Source organism: Dromiciops gliroides, chromosome 3, assembly GCF_019393635.1.
Source record: "Dromiciops gliroides isolate mDroGli1 chromosome 3, mDroGli1.pri, whole genome shotgun sequence".
Lineage (NCBI taxonomy): Eukaryota > Metazoa > Chordata > Mammalia > Microbiotheria > Microbiotheriidae > Dromiciops > Dromiciops gliroides.
In genome coordinates, this window is record NC_057863.1 from 522,169,482 (window position 1) to 522,189,831 (window position 20,350).

Here is a 20,350-nt window from a genome sequence, read left to right on the forward strand (position 1 = left end):
TTCATACATAGATGACTGAACTAATAGGCACCTACATTTCTGAAGAAAACCAGACTCAGTATCAAAATTATTTGGTAATGGCTAAGAAATAGAGTGGAGGATCAATGGAATAGGCTAGGCACAGGAGACATAGTAGTAAATGACTTTAGACTCTAGCTTCTGGAATGGGAACTCAGTATTTGACAAAAACTGCTGGGAAAACTGGAAGATAGTATGGCAGAAATTAGGCATAGACCAACATCTTACACCTTATACTAAAATAAGGTCAAAATGGGTATATGATTTAGATATAAAAGGTGAAACCATAGGTAAATTAGGAGAGGAAAGAATAGTTTACCTCTCAAATCTTTGTAAAGGAAAACAGTTTATGATCAAACAAGAGATAGAGAATATTATGAAATGCAAAATGGATGATTTTGATTACATTAAATAAAAAAGTTTTTGTACAAACAGAAGCAATGCATCCAAAATTAGAAGGGAGGCAGAAAGCTGGGAAACAATTTTTATAGCCAGTACTTCTGATAAAGGCCTCATCTCTAAAATACATCGGGAACTAAATCAAATGTATAAGAATCCAAGTCATTCCCCAATTGAGAAATGGTCAAAGGCTATGAACAGGCAGTTTTCTGATGAAGAAGCCAAAGCTATCTATTGCCATATGAGAAAATGCTCTAAATCACTATTGATTAGAGAAATGCAAATCAAAACGGCTCTGAGGTACCACCTGACACCTATCATATTGGCTAATATGACAAAAAAGGAAAATAATAAATGTTGGAGAAGCTGTGGAGAAACTGGAACACTAATGCATTGTTGGTGGAGCTGTGAACCATTCTGTTTTTGTTTGTTTGTTTTTTGAGGGGCAATGGGGGTTAAGTGACTTGCCCAGGGTCACACAGCTAGTAAGTGTCAAGTGTCCAAGGCCGGATTTGAACTCAGGTATTCCTGAATCCAGGGCCAGTGCTTTTATCCACTGTGCCACCTAGCTGCCCCCTGATCCAACCATTCTGGAGAGCAATTTGGAATTATGCCCAAAGGGCTGTAAAGCTGTGCATACCCTTTGACCCAGCAATACCACTATTGGGTCTTTTTCCCAAAGAGATCATAAAAAAGGGGAAAAGGACCCACATGTACAAAAATATTTATAGCTGCTCTTTTTGTGGTGGCAAGGAATTGGAAAGTGGGGGGCTGCCCATCAATTGGGGAATGGCTGAACAAGGTGTGGTATATAAATGCAACGAAATGCTATTGTGCTGTAAGAAACGATGAGCAGGCGGAGTTCAGAGAAACCTGGAAGGACTTGCATGAACTGATGATCAGTGAGATGAGCAGAACCAGGAGAACATTGTACACAGCATAATCAACATTATGTGTTGATCAACAGTGATAGTCTTGATTCTTTTCAGCAATACAACAGTACAAGATAGTTCCAAAGGACTCATGATGGAAAAGACTCTCCAAATCCAGAAAAAAAAAAGAACTGTGGAATATAGATGCAGATCAAACTATACTATTTATTTTGTTTTTGGTGCTATTGTTTTTCTTTTTTGAGGTTTTTCCTTTTTGCTCTGATTCTTCTCTTATAACATGACTAATGCAGAAATATGTTTAATGCTATTGTACATATATAACCTATATCAGATTACTTGCTGTCTTGGGGAGCGTGGGAGGGAGGGGAGGGAGAAAAATTTGAAACTAGAAATCTTATAAAAACAAATGTTGAAAACTATCTCTACATGTAACTGGAAAACAATAAAATACTTTTATAAAAAAAGAAAAAGAAAACCAGACTCAGGCTATTCTAGGCATTTGGGAGCGGGGCAATATGGAGGCTCTGAGGTGAAGAGCAGAATGAGGACTCTGAGTGGGGAGTGAGAGGTGATTATGTGGAACAGGGGGCTTCCAAATCAGTTTTGAAGCTGGGGTAGCTAACATCAGTGGTTAAGAAACCTTCTGCTCCTTCCCTTTTTCTACTGCCTTAAAATGAAGCAAGTAACAGGATGGGACAGGACCATCTGGAGATTCTCAGGCATTAGCTAAGGGAGGGAGGAGGACAATAATTCCAAGCAGCTGCAGAAAGAGGAAAGTGAGCATGATTTTCTATGGCCACAGAAAGGGTAGTAGCTGCAAGAAGTCAGAAATATTTTGGTAGGAACCACCTGTAAGGGGGAAAGGGGTGGGGATGGTACTGCACCTTCCCCTGCCAGTCACTCCATGGTAGGATGAATAACAAACACAGGATCTGGCAGCCCCTGGATTTTGGATCCTGAAAAAGGCCTATAGCATTTGAATTTGTTACTGATTAGCCAGAACAGATGTTAGCCCACAGAATTATGGAAAGAACATTTGTTGACTAACACAACCATTTAAGGTCAGATTAGTTTAAAAGTTAGTTTAAGATTAAGAATAGATCCTCATTAATGTTAATATCTAGAGTCAACAAGGTCTGTTCTTATCTCAAGGTTTCTGTGGCTTTGGGGATGGTGGAAAATAAGTTGGGATGACTTTATGAGTTCCCTGCTTTTAGTTTGAACATGTATGTTTCCACAGCCAGATCTGTAAATTCAATTTCTGTAAAAAGAGAACTAACTTTAGTAATTTCTGGTAAAACAGAAAGATTTTGACACTGAAATGACACGAACTCTGGATTCAGATGATGGCATTCTGGGGAACTAGACAGATAAGCAGAATTAACTTAGATTTTACCCCAGCCTGCTGGCCAATGTTTTTGTTTTGTTTTGTTTCCTGTACAAGCTTTTCATTAAAAAATATTTATTAAGCTCCTACTATGTGCCAGGCACTGTGCTAAATGCTTTCCCCCTACATTGCTTGTAACCTGGCTTTTACTGTGCTTGGAAGACTCCCCCACCCAATTTCAATTGTCTGTTTTTCTACTTTCATATTTCTTCCTTTTAATCTGTTTTCATTCCTGTTTTCTTGGATGTCCAACGCCACCATGTTTTTCTCAAGTTTATTTGTTCCTTTTGCTTCAGTGTTACCTTTATGACAATTATTCCTGGTGTGACCCTATCCTCTCTCAAATTCCACTTCCTCCACTCAGGGAGTTCCCCACCACTAGAGTCCTACTTACTCAAGCTATCCTTGCAACCAGACATCTTACCTGAAGGGCATGTAAAAAATTCCGGGTATTAGTATGAACCTTTACACACACACACACACACACACACACACACACACATAGAAATGTCAAAACTTCTCTTAGAATTCTAAACTAGGGATAAGAATAGCACATGTAGTATGCAGCATTCTACTTCCTTGTTTGTTGGAAAACAGTACTATTAAAAAAGAACTGAGTATAATTATTAATCAGGTGGCACTGAAGGTTGCTTTAAAAAAGGGAGGGCCTATTTAGTACAGTTCTCTGAATATGTATGTGTGTGTATAATACACACACACACACACACACACACACACACACACACACACGGTGTTTAATGTTTGTGACTGACTTTCTGCTTATAATATCTTTTCCAACATCTCACCTCAATTAGACTGTGAAGAATAAAAGTGTATAGAGTGCTGGTCCTGGAATCAGGAAGACTCATCTTCCTGAGTTCAAATCTGGCCTCCAACACTTACTAGCTGTGTGACAGTGGGCAGGTCACTTAACCCTTATGCCTCAGTTTCCTCATCTGTAAAATGAACTGGAGAAGGAAATGGCAAATCACTCTAGTATCTGACAAGAAAACCCCAAATAGAGTCATGAAGAGTCAGATACATCTGAAAAACTATTCAATGACAATAAGGAAAACTCTAAAAAGAGGAACCACTGAGGGCCTTGACACAGATGTACAAAAATATGTTCTATTGTTGTCACTGTCTTCCTGGTCCCTCAATTCTCTGTAAGCTAGTAAAAATAGAGGAGGCCCAAGGGAGAACTGGTGCCTAAGAAATCCCTAAACATCCCAAGAACAGAAGAAGGAGAATGAGTTTAAGTTTTCTCTTTTGTCAGGGGGCAGCAAGATGCATTTTGCTACCGTGGAATGAGAATAAGCTCTCAAGTCAGAAGACATGGGTTGAAAAGTGACCTCTGGTAACTGTTACCTGTGTGATCCTCAAAAATGAGGACGTTGGACTAGATGACCTCTGAAGTCCTTTCTGACTCTAGATCTATCTGTGATTCTGGAACTTAAGGGGGGAATGATAGCTGAATTTTGTATATAAAACAAGAAAAACATTCCAAGTCAGCCAAGTATGCCTGGCTGCCCACAATTCTCTGGCTTTGAATGCCCTGCCCTGCTTCCTTTGGAGAAGAGAAAGCTCAAACAAGCATGGACGTCTCACACAGTTGGGCTAATGTCTGCCACTGCAGGTACAAAAAAGCATATTAAAACAAAACCTGCCAGTATAAAAGTATTTCCTTTTATATTCTGGTCCCACGTATTCTAAATTGTTCATATTTCTCCTACTTTCAGAAAGAGTATTAATTAGGTCAATATACTGGTTAGCTTGCTTATATTTCCCCAGAGTATGGCTATAACACAGTATGACTATAATTATTTTTAACTGTACCAAGAATATCAGTCTCCTTGGGAATTTTTAAATTTACCTGTGGAGGTGGCATCAAAGGATATCACCTGAACTGAGAGGAGTTACTGAAAAATAGCCCCTACTAAAAAAAAAAAAAGGAAAGGCAAAGAAACCTCCTGTGAAGACAGGGCATTATATGGTTAGCTCATGCTGCTTTGCTAATGGGGTGATCCTTTTCATGGACTAGTTGCCCTCTCTTAATAGAAGCTCAGCTAAATACTGGGCCAATGTGGAAGTCACCTCCACCAAATTCACCATGGTGCCAATTGGACCATAAGATTTTTCTCACCAAGTCAGTGACTGTGTGACCACAGAGTGCAAGTCACTTACTTTTTTGGGCCTCAATTCCAAATTTGCAGAATGAGGGAGCTGGGCCAAATGACCTCTAAGATCACTTCCAGCTCTAAATCTATGAACCCATGTGCCTCTTTTCAATGAAATTCTCTAATATCCACAGAGTTTGAGTTCTGCCATTGTGACAGCTGAACACTTTGATGTTAGGTGTCAAATTGCTAGTTGACTATCAAAGTCCCCAGAACAGAAATTTTAGGTTAGGTCTTCACAGCTCAATCAAAGCAGAGAACCATGCAATTAGCGAATTAATCTGAGAGAGTCCATTCAAATAATTCAAGGAAAAGATAATTTGGGGGAGGCTGAAATAAACCTAAGACCACTTTTTGTCATCCTTGAAACTTTGGACAGCTGGGAAGAAGGTACTGATTTGGGATGAGAGGATCTGAAAGTTCAAATTTTGCCTTCGTCACTTAGCATCTAAGTAATTCTGGGAGAATCACAACTTCCCTGAACCTCAGTTTTCTCATCTGTACAAATTAAAGTGATGGACTAGATCAGAGTCCAGCCATCCCAAGTGGGGCCCAAACAGGTTAAAATGAAATTGGGAAATACTTAACAAAATAAAAATCCAATAGGACATAGATAATGTTTGTATGTGGTTTTCTAAGGCAAGATTTGGCTGCAAGTATTCTTATGTACAGTTTAGTGGCCCTGTATTTGGTATTACCCGGCTAGATGACCTTTGAGATTCTTACTAGCTCTAAATCAATGGTCCTATGATTCATGTTGGCCATGCAAACCAGTTCCTGAAATTTAATTGCTTTTTCTTATTAGTGTTGTCCTTGGCAAATGTAAGAAAATCAACAGTTATTCTGAATTGTGACTGTCCTGAGGCAAAGCAGAAAATGAAAATGTAAAAGGCTCCTGTTTCAAAATTCATTAGAGAAACTTGTTTTAGACCTTAAAAGCATTACTAAACATCTCCGCTAGTTAATAACCCTTATTAAACATCTACTGCACCAGTAACACATGAAAGTCCAAAGAAAGAACTGACCTCAAGGAGCTTATGTAAGTATATGGACCAGCACATCGACAAGTGAAAACAGTGATATTCTGTGGTCTCCACAACAAGGTCTAATAGTCACAGAGATCTGGCAGGATGAGTGGCTTGTGGCAATGCCAAATGCTAACAGAATCCTTCTGATTAGCTTCCATCTTTCATTGTTAGTTCTAGAAACTTTGCCAAACAAACTAGACTATTAAGAGCATAAAAACAATCATTCACAAAACCCCTTAAGGCTTACATGATACCTTTCTCACAGGATCTGTGTAGAGTTGGGGATACAGTTCCTAGCATCTGTATTACCTCTGGCCCTTTTCTGAACCTTCTAAGTGTTTGGAGAGGTTTCAAAAGACCTGCAGAAATGAGGAGTGGGAAGAAAGCATTCTCCTTACCAAGAAGAAATTGAGTTTTTTGACTCCTTTCTTTGGATTTCTCCAACTGGAACTTACGCCATACAGGCCTTGTTGTTATTGTTCAGTTGTTTTTCAATTGTGTCTGACTCTTCATGACCACATTTGGGATTTTCTTGGCAAATATACTAGAGTGGTTTGCCATTTCCTTCTCATTTTACATATGAGGAAACTAAGGCAAACAGGGTTAAGTGACTTGCCCAGGAACACACAGCCCTGTCTGAGGCCACATTTGAACCCAGGACTTCCTGACTCCAAGCCTGGTACTCTTTCCATTGTGCCACCCAGCTGCCCTATACAGGGCTTACTGAGTCTATACAGTCTAAGTCTAAGACCACAGTCGTAGATAGAAACATCTCTTAAGGAAACCTACAGCCCATAAGCCCCATCCCAAGCAGCTGCCTAATTTAAAACAAAACAGGAATGCAACAATTGGGGTAGCATTCTTTTTACATCTTGGTCAGCCCATCTGCTGACCATTATCCTTTTAGATCTACAGTATTGCTGCATTTTATTCCTGTTCCATGTTTATCTTTTGAATTGTTGCTATGTTAGTAAATTAAAGTGTGATTCAATTTAGCAAAAATTATAACCTATTAACCCACATTCTTGACAGCAGGGCCTTTGCATCTACAGGATACTCCTGACTTATGTGCATTTAACATTTACTTTTGCACATATTCTTTATCCATCAATGGTCACTTGGAAATGTTGGGTTCACACAGAGGCCCAGGGAAACTCCTATTACCTGTGAAGGCCTGACATTTGCAATTTCTCTTCCCCATTTGCCATCGAAGGTCAGAGGAGAATGGAAGGAGGTGGCTTTCAGAACAATGGTCAAAGGAAGAATTCACAATAATAACAGCTATCATTTATATAGCTCTTCAAGGTTTGTGAAGAAAACTTGCTTTAGCCTCCTAACAACCCTCTGAGGTAGGTACTACTATTATCCTGATATTATAAAAGAAGAAACTGAGGTAGAGAGAAGTTAAGTGACTTGCTCGAGGTGACACATCTAGTATGGAAGGTGGGATTCAAATTCAGGTCTTTTTCCTAACTCTAAGTCCAGCACTCTGGACACTATGATTATAGAAAGGTAAAACATTTTGTTTAGACCAAATCAGTGCAACTAGGAGAGGAGAATAATCTGCAGGGCAAAAACATCTTACATCAAGCTTCTTTGATAACATTCTGAGAACCAAGATATACAAAATTGAGACAGACATATGAACAAGTTCACCACCCCCACCTCTCCCTAGACACAGAAAGATTAGGACAAAATTTCAAAAGAAGAAATTCAAACTATCAATAATCCTAAGAAAATGTTCTAAACCACTAATAATAAGATAAATACAAATTAAAATAATGTTGAGGTTTTATATCATCCCTATCAAATTGGCAAAGATGATAAAAGGGGGGAGGGCTAAGGAAAGACAATTTAATAAAGAACTGAAGGACTGGTGAACTGCTCAGACTGTTCTAGAAAACAAAATTATTTAGTTGTTCATAACCTTTGACCCAGAGAACTACTATTGGGCAAATGCCTCAAGAATGTCAAAGACAGAAAGAACAGATCCTAATGTACCAATATCTTCATTCATTTCAGGGCTTGCAGCTCATTTTGATCAAGTTACAAAACAGGAGGGGCACACAAGAAAGACAATGGAGTATTAAGATTTTGGTTACTTTATGACTTAGAGTAAACCTTTTAAATATTCATCCTTTCCAATTTTGAGTGGATTATTTTTGTACCTTATAAAGGATGGGAGACCTCAAGAAGCTCAAACCTTTAGTGGATTATTCAGAAGTATGGATGAGGGCAGGTATAAAGAAGAGGTTATACTTCATTGCTCCCTTAGGAAGAATGAAAAGGTTCTTATGTCAGTTTGATGAAATTACAGGAAAGTTATTGGTTAGCTCATAGGATCACATCCATAGTGGTCTGTTATGGAAAGCTAGCCAGATCTTGCTGACACACTCTCTAAGGAATCATCTCTTCTGGCTGAGAGATGTTTCTGGCAGTTAAGAAAAGTGACCCGACCCTGTAGAATAAGAACCCAGTTCTTGAGAAAGAACTGCCCTTCAACCTTTTCCTTTACACCTCTTCTAGAGTGAAAGGGATGGGGCTGGGAGGGTGGAAGGGTTCTCTTTCATCACACACCCCCATTTTCAATGGAGTCTTGCAATTGGAGGAACTCATCCTCTAGGATACCCCTCACTCAGCAGAGAGCAGGACTCAGAGATTACAAGTGGGAAATTGAGATACTGTACCTCGTAAGGAGAAGGGCCAGGGAGCCCAATGAGGTAACCTGTCCAGCAGAGACTAAAAAGAAAATCATGAGGGCACTATAAGACGAGAAAGGATATCAGGCCCAGAGGTATGTGTTAACTTGGCCACATATACGCCCCATGTGGACCTGTCTACTACTATATTCTGTGTACGTACCCCCTGTTCTTTCTGATGTTACTTGTTTCTTGTTGTAATGTGTGCTACGAGTTTATGGAAAGAATATTGTGTAGCCACTGTTGTCGCTATGCCATTACAGGAGATACCCTTGCCTTGAGCTAATTGTATCAATTGGCTGATCATTGTAAATAAACACATAGGTAGGGGCTTGTATGCTAGTTTTAGGAATATAGGGGGTAGTCATTCTCCAAGGGACCCAACCTGATGGTAAGTTGGGATGGGACAAGCAGCCCAGAGACAGTACTACAAAACAAAAACAATTAACAACCTTTTTCTAGGTTTCTTTTATTAATTTCTTTTCAGCACCATGAAGCTCTACCAGAAAAAAAGCTTTTCAGTTTTCACATTTCATCTCTGGTATTACTATCTATTGTATTAACCCAGGGTTAACAGAGTTATGAAACCTTATACAAGAAAACTCAAGAACTACAATATCATATCATCCATTCAAATGGTAGGTTTATTTTCCTCAAGGATATTAAAACTCTACCATCTTTATGTGTGTAGCAAATGAAAAAATAACTACCAAATCCGAAAGTCATCTCTGCTCTAGAACAATACACAGTACAAACCCACCCATTGCTTATCTATTCAAAAAGAAGTACGTTAGGGAAATTTTAATCACTCCTCCTAGGAACATTAGATAAATTAGTTGAATAGCCCAGTCAACACCTAGAAACACTGAGATGTCAGAGCTTTCTGAAATTTCAAAAGGAAATGAAAGATAGTGAATATTTACCAAGCTTAGTTACTAAGGTGACCCTCTTCTTTTTCATTTTTTAAAAAGTAAAATCTTATTTTTAGAACTCTAAGGAAGGCCACCAACAGGTTTTTCTGAGATTTTTTAAAAGGGGTTTATTTACTTTCCAATTGAACAGAATAAACCTAAGATAGAAGAATTCTTCTGGCACAAGGGATTGTATAAATAAAAGCATGACATTTTTGAGAAATGATATTGCAACATGAAATGCATTCACCAACAATGTTTTTCTTATTTTGGAAAGAAAATTTCTGAAATGAAAACCATCCAAATACCATTCAAAACTCTCAATAAGCTCACCCTTAGCCTACCTTTCCAGCCCTATCTCCTACTACTTCCTGGCTTCAGAAATATTTATGTTTTCTAAAGATGTCACATGGCCCTTACTCCATGCATTTGCTCCTGCTATTCCCTCTCTGCTTAGAATATCTTCTTTCCCACCATCTCCATCTGTTGAAATCCTATCCATCCTAAAAGGCCTAGATCAAATATGACATCTTCCTTGAACCCCTCAGTCCAAAATTATTTCCTCTTAGTACCTACTGGGTTTTACCCATATTAGTGATATGTGCAGGTCCTAGCAGAATATTAGACTGAGTCACAAGACCTAGGTTGGAATTGTTTCTCACTCTTGCTAATTGTGAAACCACGGGCAAGTCACAACCTCTCTCAGCTTCAGTTTCCTGATATGTAAAATGGGAGTCACAGGATCCTAGATTTAGAGCAGTAAGGGACCAGAAACAGGGAGTCCCTAAATTTACTGTATGAGTGTCTGGGATCTTCACTGTTTGGTAGAAATGGGGTGCAGGAGGAGGGTGGTGTCAGTCAGGCTTTGTCTTGAACCAGATTTTGATTCCTGCTTGAAAGGCCAACCACCCCAAGGTGATCCAGAACTAGAGAACAAGTTGCCCAAAGTGAAAATGTCCCTTACAAGAGCTATCCAGATGTGAACCACCAGAAGTGGGAGGGGAAATGGAAGAGATGTTGACACTCAGGCCAGGTGGTACTGTTATTTGAGAGAAAAGATTCTTATGGTCTAAAGTGATAAAAACAATTCTTTCCTAGTTTATTCTTAATCAGGCTTGTTTCCTGGGGACATGCCCAACGACTCCTCCGAAACTCATGCCCCTGCCCTTACATGGCCCACCCTGACTGTGGGTATAGACTCCTCACCCTCCAGCCCCCTTATCCTTGTGGGGTTGAAGAATGAAATGTGGAACCACGGAAGCGAGGACACAACACCATGCCTCACAGGATTGTGAGCGAAATGCTACACAAATTTTAAAGTGATAATAGAGGAGGCAGCTAGGTGGCGAAGTGGATAAAACACCGGCCCTGGATTCAGGAGGACCTGAGTTCAAATCTGACCTCAGGCATTTGACACTTACTAGCTGTGTGACCCTGGGCAAGTCACTTAACCCTCACTGTCTCCCCCCCCCCCCCCCCCCCCCCCCGCCCAAAGAAAGTGATGATAGATTTTTTTGGGGGGTGAGGCAATTGGGGTTAAGTGACTTGCCTAGGGTCACACAGCTAGTAAGTGTTAAGTGTCTGAGGCCGGATTTGAACTCAGGTCCTCCTGACTCCAGGGCCCGTGCTCTATACACTGCGCCACCTAGCTGCCCCCTGATGATAGATCTTAATCTAACTATCTAATTATGTGAGTTATTTTTTGATTGTAACCTATTTGAGGGCAGAGACCAGGTCTTATTCATCTTGTATCTCCCTGCTTCCCCCACCATTCTCAAGATCTCACCCTAGTGCTTTGTACACAGAAGCAATGAATCAATAGGTATTTATTAAGTATATACCGTACACCAGGCTTTTGGGATGCAATAATAAAAATTAGAAAGTCCCTAATGCCAAAGAGCAAAGATTCTATGATGGAAAACATAATTGCACACAAAATACAAAATATGTATAAAATAAATACAAAGACAGTACGACAATGGAAAGAGAGCCTTCCTTGAACCCAGCTCTTTCTGACTTCAAGTTATTCCTCAGACACAACAATGGCTAAAAGACCCTGTAAAAATCACTTAAACTCTGAGTGCTCCAGTCATAAAGTGAAGAGCAGTTACTCATCTACAATGGTGGAGGGAAGTTCCTCTCCAGAAATTTCAGAAGAAATCAAAGTTATAGATTTAAAAACAACAACAAAACATAATTGGGAGAAGGGCTGAGCATTAGCAAATGGGGAGGCTAAAGAAGGCCTCCTATAGGAAGCAGCTACTGAACTGAGCTTTAAAAGAGACTAGACCAGGGCCAGCTGGGTGGCACAGTGGATAGAGCATTGGGCTGGGAGTCCAGACCTGAGTTCAAATCTAATCTCAGACACTTACTAGCTGTGTGACCCTGGGCAAGTCACTTAACCCCAATGGGACATGGGAGAAAGAGAGAGAGAAAGAGTGAGAGAAAGAGACAGACACAGAGAGACAGACACAGAGAGAGAGAGACAGACACAGAGAGAGAGAGAGACAGACAGAGACAGACAGACAGACTGATATTCCATGATTCCATTATAGGGGCCCAAGAAGGGAGAGCATCTGAGACAGGTAAAACAATACACAAATTGGAGACACCGGAAACATTAAAGAGGCCAGTTTGAATGGAGTGTAGAATGTGTTAAGAGAAATGATGTATAAAAAGCCTGGAAAGATAGGCTGGAGCCAAACTGTTTTTAATGCTAAAATGCTAAAATACAAGGTTTTAATTGCTAAATAGTGGAGTTTGTATTTGACCCTAGGGGCAGGAGAAAGCCAATGGAGTTTATTGCATAGGAAGTGACATGTTCAGACCTATGCTTCAGAATATCAATTTAGCAGCTGTTTGGAAAATGGACTTACTGGAGAAGGAAGAAATTTAAAGACAGAGAGACCAATTATAAGGCTACTGAAATAATTCAGATAGGAGTGATAGCACTTGAACTAGGGTATAGGAGTCGAAAGAAGGGAATGAATTCAAGATAGACGTGAAGAGTCTTTTTTGTTTTGTTTTGTTTTGTTTTGGTTTTTTGGCAGGGCAATGGGGGTTAAGTGACTTGCCCAGGGTTACACAGGTAGTAAGTGTTAAGTGTCTGAGGCCAGATTTGAACTCAGGTACTCCTGAATCCAGGGCCAGTGCTCTATCCACTGCGCCATTTAGCTGCCCTAGACTTGAAGAGTCTTAAAAGACTGACAGATATAAAGTTTTAGGGTGAGCTAGGTGGTGCAGTGGATAGAGCACTGGGCTTGGAATGAGGAAGACTTCATCTTCCTGAGTTCAAATCACTTAACCTGTTTACCTCAGTTTCCTTATCTGAAAAATGAGTTAGAGAAGGAAATGGCAAACCACTCCAGTATCTTTGCCAAGAAAACCACAAAAGGGGTCACGAAAAGTTGGAAACAACTGAAATGATCAAACATCAACAAAAGAGTTGAAGATGAAATTGTGAATTTGGATTAGTAGAAGGATGGTGGTGTCCTCAATGGAAACAGTAAAGTTAAGCAAAGGGGTGATCTCGGGTGTGCAGGGAGGTAGGTGATAAATAATGAAGTCTGTTTCAGACATGGTGAGTGTGAGGAGCCTATAAGATAACCAGTTGGAAATGTAAAATAGACAGCTGGTAATGGTGGGACTGGAGCTCAAGAGAGAGACTAGAGTGGGCTGGAACAGAGTTCTGGGAATCATCTGTCTAGAGGTGAAACTGTAGAAAAAGAAGAGAAGGGTGCCCAGGACAGAACCCTACAGGTAAACCCACATAAAAAGAGAAGGGCATAGATAATGATCCAACAAAAGAGACTGAAAAAGACTGTGCAGACAGTCAGGAGAATGAAGAAAGTAGTCATGAAAATCCAGAGAAAAGGCAGTATCCAGGGGAAGCACATGGTCAACAGTTAAAAAAAAAGGATGAGGATTGGGCAAAGACCATGAGATATGAGATATGACGATAAAGAGAACATGGAGATTTAGAATTTGAAGGAATCTTGGAGGTCACTGGATCCAACCCCCTCATTTTTACAGATGAAGAACCTGAGGCACTGGGAGGTTCAGTAAAATGGAACTGGAACACAGGTCTATCTGATCCCAAGCCCAGAGTCCTATCCAGGACGCCAACACTACATCATAGGTACTAAATGTTTGTTGAATGACAGAGAAACCGTTAATCTAATCCACTATCCTTAAAGAAACTCACTTACTCCTCTCATCCTGGAACAGAGTGAATTCAGCATGGCACTAACACCCCTGCTGCCCCTTACTGCAGGAAGGAACATCCTGAGAGAAACCTGTGCAACCCACTTTTCCACTGCCCCTGTATTCCATTAAAGTTTTTCAAAACAGTTATTTTGACTTCAGATTCCAGGGCGAAACCCAGGCATAAGGAAGAAGAGGAAGGTCTAACCGGATGGGCTTTTCATTTCTCTTTATAATCTTTGGCAATTTGTGTTTCTCTTCATTCTTATAAAATGATACCATATAAGAAAGTTAGCTCTAAAAGGTGAGCAGTTTCTGAGGGAGCATGACTTACTCAATTGGTAATGGAACCTTTATTTAATGCAAGATTTAAACTTATGTAGAACTGTGTAAGAAAAGAGTGAACAATATACGTTTTTTTTTTTACTTTTGGAAAAGTTTAAATAGAATCATCAAAAATGCAAAATTAAGGGACAAGAACATTATGGGACCTGTCTATATCAATTTCTCACAGATAGAACTGTTATCTGCTCACTGGACAGGGATATTGTAAAGTTACAGTGTAAAGCCAGGTGACTGGCTACACATTTATGGCTGATAATCAATCAAAATAAATGGATTTTATATGTCAAAAGGACACTCCCTCAAACCTCAAATTAGATCCACAAACAGACCTAGGAATGGCAGTAAGATGGGAAATGTGTGACTTACTAAAAAAAGATTCCTTACAAATTCTCTTTAGATAACTGTCAGAACAACCCCTCTAATACTTAGCATACCTTCTTTCATTACAGATATTTTAAAGGTTTCTATGATATTATTATTTTTATAGCTAATGTTGAGAAGGCTTAAGGTTTACAAAGTGCTTTCCTCACAACAACCCTTTGAAGTAGGTGGCATATTATTATCCACATTTTACAGATGAGAAAATCAAGGTAGAGAAATTGATTGATCTACCCAGGACAATACAGCTAGCTATCCAGCACTGACCCACCAAGTAAGGTCTAGGTCTTTACTAAATTTTGTAAGCCCTTTCAGTTGAGAAAAAAAAGGAAGCACTTGGCAGGACACCTGTCACAGTGTCTTGCACATAATAGGCATTTAAAGGTTATTTGCTTTATTAAATGTGTGCAATGTGACACACAGCCAAAAAGAGGTGTTATCTACTTGCAGCTTTCTACATATTCTAATGATGCTGCCATTCGCCCAGACATTTATGGAACTCCCCTTGCGCAACTGCCTTCAGAGATATCGTATGGGCCACAAGAGAACATTGGTTTTGTAACCTTATACATAATCACCTAATATACTGTTTTCGATCAGAGACAATATCATGCAGCTTATTCCTCAAACCTGGAGCTGAATAACTTTGGAATGCTTCCAAAAATGAAATCCACTTTCAAAGAACAAATATTTGCCACTATACGGTCATCGCAGAATCATAGAGAGCAGGTGATCTAATTCAGCACCCTTATTTTACATATGAAGAAATTGAGGCACAGAGGTAAAACCCATGATTACTCAGATAGTGGGGAGGGTCTGGATTTGAATCCAGGTTCTCTGACCTCAAATCTACTGAGACTTCTAAAGAACATGTTACCAACTCTGTGGGTAATTCTAGAAGAATAAAAAAGTGAATCAATAAGCATTTATTAAGCACCTACTATGTTCTGGGCACTCCACTGATTATTAGAGCGGAAAGGGATCTTACTGATCATTTTATTCCAACCTCATTGTATGGATGAGGGCAATGAGGTACCAAGAGAAGGGTTCTGCCCAAGGTCACACAGTGAGTCAGTGCTATAACTCGGTTTCAAAACCAAATCTCAGGGCAGCTAGATGGCGCAGTGGATAGAGCACCTGCCCTGGAGTCAGGAGTACCTGAGTTCAAATCCGGCCTCAGACACTTAACACTTACTAGCTGTGTGACCCTGGGCAAGTCACTTAACCCCAACTGCCTCACTAAAAAAAATCAAATCAAAACAAAACAAACAAACAAAAAAAACAAGTCTCCTGATTTTAAGTCCAGGGCTCTTTTTTTATACAATAAAATTATGATCATTAGCCACTCATCCCATTGCTGTTAAAAGCAGAAAGGGACCATTCATTCCATGGAAGGTAAATGAGGCCCAGAAAGAACCTACCCAATCCTACTCACCTGCTAATGTCAGGCTCTGGATGAAGTCAAGCAACAGGATGCCGTCCACTACAAATTGGCTCTACATGATCTCTCTGGGCCCTCAGAATTCCAAAATTCATTTACCTTCATGGTTTACTCCTTCTGAATGGCTCTGCAATGACCATTCCAAAATCTCTCAATCCACCTACACCATCCATTCCCAGGTGCCTCTCAGGAGAGAGGGAGAGAGGGAGGAGGGGGGGAGGCCACCTATATCACCAAGAAAACTGAGGCCATGCATTGTGGAGGAAGGAAGGAAAGAGAAGGCTGGAAGAAAGTGACCACCTCCACAAGTGTCGCTTGCGCTGATGCCATATGACTCTCAGTGTCCTCAGCAGAAGGGAAAGCATGAAACTTTTGTAACCAGTCTCATACATGTATACCTGGGGCATCAAGGGCCAAGTCCTACCATCTTCTAGTTGGTTATACTGGAAAAACCAATCAAAAGCTTCAGATGAAGAAACTGCATCTGCCATAAACCCATGACTTTCTGCTACTCTGACAAGCTGTCTTGGTATGGAGGAAGTAAAGGATGTAAGTGTCGTACACATACACTAGGAAAAGAAGGGAAGAGCTTGGTGAACCCTCTATGTGCCAGATTCAAGGGCAGCCTTTCAAAGGGCCCATAAATGACCACTATCTCTCTTCCTTATGTGACCCAAAGATGATCCTCGCAGAGGCCTAAAGGCCTCAAGGACTGAGCCACCTGAGTTTCCTTTGCCTCGAATCCCTCTTTTCTTGCCCTGTTTCCCCAAGCCCCAGGGAATTATGTGAGTTAAAATGTGAAGGCCTTATATGAGTTAAAATGTGAAATAATAAAGTCCCATTATCTTAAAAATTAGACTGTTTGGCATTTTTGTGAAAACTCATCTAAGTCCCCAAACTCATTATCACATCCTAGGGCTGGGTCTCACATTCCTCATCTGGAGAATGACAGGATTGGATGAGATGATTTCTCAGGTTCTTTCCACAGGTAAAACATTTATGGCTCCTAAGCCTAGCCACAGGTCTAACTGCTCTGCATAAAGGGAACTCCACAGACCTATTCTCTGAGACCATCTAAGTTTAAAATAAATCCATTGATACAGACACAAGCATATACAAATGATAGCAAAATAAAAGGGTGGAAGAAAGGGACAGAAGGAGGATGAAAGGAAGAAGAGATGAAGGAAGGACGGAAACAGTAGCACCTGAGTCTGGAAGGAAAGGAAGGATTTTTGCAATTGCAGAGGGGGTGTAGTACAAACAAATGTAGAGAATCAGGAGTAAGCTGGATAAGGTCAAGGAACCACAACTCAGCTAAGCTGAAATGTACAGTGTGTAAAGGGTAATACTGGGAAATAAGATTGGAAAAGCAGACCTGGGAGGACCTTGAATGTCAGAGGTTGATGTTTGCTTATCAGTTAGAACAAATTTATGTAAAAATCTTAGAAGACTCCCCAAAGAACTACTTTGAAGGGGGCAGCACTTCTCTAGATGTGTGGGTTCTGTTGTACTCGTCAAATCAGCTACACCATTTTAGCTTCCTAGAGTGAGTCCACAGACAATATAAAAACTGCTAAAAGTTGCAGGTAATTTTAGAAGAATAAAAAAATCAATAAACAAGGAACGGAGAGATGAATATTCTGTATCATACCACTTTACAGTTCTTATCTGGACTGGAGATATTCAAGACTGACCAGAGCTCTCATGTGACTACCTACCATGGTAGTGCCTTTGGAAATAGCATCTCAAGAGCCCTAACTGGAAGTCAGTGCTGAGTTGGTGATGGAACATGACAGCCAGGGCTCAGAAAAAACAAAACAAAAAGTATATGCTATGAGGCCAAAAAAATGGAGAGCAGAAGCCCTTAGATAAGTAAGAGCAGGACTGCAGAAATGGTACAAAGTTTACTAGCACACCAAAATGACAGACATCTTGAGTATTCAGAAGTCTTGATTCTAGGCAATGTTACAAGACAGATGTAGCAATTTTCTTTTATGACTAAGTGTTTCATCAGTTAAAGAAAAGTAGGAAGGGCCCAGCCAGGGCTGACAATAAACCCCATCCCTACTTTAAATGATCCAGGTCTACCAACTCACAGTTATCTGCCAAATTCAGACAAAACGTCCATTTTGTCTGATTCACTGAGATAATTTGAGCAAAGGCAGGTGTTTTGCCTAAACCATCTTGGCAATTTTGCAAATTCTCTCTACACTAAACTTTGGCTGGGTAGAACTAACATAAATGTAAACAATTTTTTTTTTTGGAAGAATGGCTCAGAGGACTAGTATTTACAACAAAAAAATAGTTGAGCTCACTTATTTTAAAGTAGTTTTTGTTAGTTTGCTGATCAGAGCCACTGCATTTGGGTTTGATGACTCATTCCCCAGTAACCATTAGTCCTATACTAGTTGGCAAAAAAAGCAGACAGAATTTGCACGTAGTATTGGACTGCAGTACCCCCAAAACACTAAACAGGAAATATGTAAACATCTTCAGAGAACAACAGCAAAAACACCACCAGAAACAATGGAGAAATATTAAAATGAATTGGGCTTTGGTTTCCACTGGACCCAGGGATATTTTTCTTTATCTCAGAGTTGGGGTCACAGGACAAAAATAATTCACAACAGCAAATGCCCCTTAAGGCAATATATATCTGCGTTGTACACAGAAGCAGGAAGCAACTTACTTTACTGAATTACAGTGATGAAAAGGTGTCTGGGCATATTGTTGAATTGAAGAACAGCAATTTCCCAGACTCCTAAAATCTCACTTTTAAGCTGAATTATTTTTCTTAACACCTAGCCTTATGATTCCTTAAAACTGTAAATGGCTTGGCTCATTATTACTTACTGAGTAGGGATGGAGAGCCTAATCCCTCCTCACACTTCATAAAACTGGGCAAGCAACACGTTTAGCTTTTCCAACCTACTTCATCATCTCGTTTCCAAATGTGCGCCTCAGACAAATCCTTCAGCAAACGCTAAGCAGGATCAAACGCTACAAAGGTTTCTTTTCCTTCTCATCTTAAGTCATAACTTTGATCACATACATCTGCTCCCCAAACCTCGAATCTTGTCGTTGAAAACCCCCACCACCCATGCATGATTGGGCAGGATAAGCCACGCAGCTGCGTTCGATACAACTCATCAACTGGCTAAAGCTGAAGGTCCGACTGGTCCTTTAGGAACCCCAATTTCTATTCTCTCCTACAACACTCCCCCAGTTCCCACTTTTGCACTCGGAGTTCGGGCACGGGTAACCTAGGCGCCCAGGAACACTGCCAGCTGCCAAACTTGCTTGAACAACTGAAGTCCAACTTTAAACTGGAGGATGTCCCCCCTAGAGGGCTCTAGATGTCCGGGGATTCCCCAGAGCTCCCCGTTTTAAGTGTTGCTCTACTTACCCGTGTTTTGGCTGTGCGCAGCTTCCAAGAGGAACAGCACCTGCAGCGCAACCACGAGTAAGGGAGCCGAAGTCGCTACGGCGGAGAGTCTCATTGTTCCGAAAGAGGCAGGCCGGTCGGTGGGGCAGAGAGTGGCGCGGGATCTGCGCGGAGGCTGCGTCCAACGCCAGTCCTCGCTCCCCAGGCGCTGAGCGGAGCCCGCAACGTGGACCCTTCCGTCCCTGCGGCGCGCTGCGCTGGCTCCGCGCTGGTTGCCTGGCTCGCTCGCTCGGCGCTCCCTCCGGATGACCAAATAGGGTCCGGGAGCCCCCGAGTCGGGAAGGGGGCGGGTAACAAGACCAGCGTGAGAACCTGCGGAGGGCGGGCGGGGAGGGAAGAGCCAGGGAGGGCGAGATGGACGCGGGGCGGGGCGGAGCGCAGCACTGCGGGGGCCCAGCGCGCAATATACTGGGCGTGGTGAAGACAGGCTCCTCCGCTTCCCCCGGCTAAGGCAGGCTTCCAGCTAGCGAACTGGGAGCGAGGAGCGAGGAGCCGGGCTCGGCTTGCATGCTTGCATGTGTGCGTGCATGTGAACTGTTTCCTTTCTTTTCGGAAATGGCAATTTTCGCTAGTTTAGATAAAATCGACCAAGGCTTCTTGCTCGTGGCACGAAGTCGGCCGGCTCGAGCGCTCCCGAGGAAGAGGAAGTCTTTGAAAAGTAATTTTCACAAGGGCTGACTTTGGGGTATATTTCCGTTGGGTGCAAACAAAAAGTGAGAACATGAAAGTGGCTGGAATGGTCTGAGTTAAAAATAGGAGTTGGTACAGTTGCCCACCCCCACCCCAGGGTGGGATGTGGGTGGGTCTTGGTTATTTCGCCCAGGTGACAGAGTGAGCTTCATTTGCTACAGCAAGAACTTAAACTTTTTATTTGAAGATATTCGTTTTCATAGGTTTGCAGGATGAAGTTAAAGTCCCGGGAGGGGGTGGGGAATGCCCTCTACTTTCTCTAACCCCTTAGGGTTGGTTCGCTGACCTTCAGGAAAAAGCGAGTTTGTTCCTTTATGTCTGGATAAAGAACAAGTT

General features: G+C 41.2%; 1 protein-coding gene across 1 annotated transcript in view; it reads right to left on the minus strand.

Annotated features, from left to right (window-relative positions):
* The window catches only part of TMEM123 (transmembrane protein 123), an 82,467-nt gene extending 62,791 nt beyond the window's left edge, over window positions 1–19,676 (minus strand). Inside the window, exon 1 of the mRNA XM_043996738.1 lies at window positions 19,286–19,676. Coding sequence (XP_043852673.1) covers window positions 19,286–19,379 — 94 coding nt within the window. The 5' untranslated portion in view covers window positions 19,380–19,676. The remainder of the gene's footprint in view (window positions 1–19,285) is intronic.
* Between the last annotated feature and the right edge of the window lie 674 nt (window positions 19,677–20,350).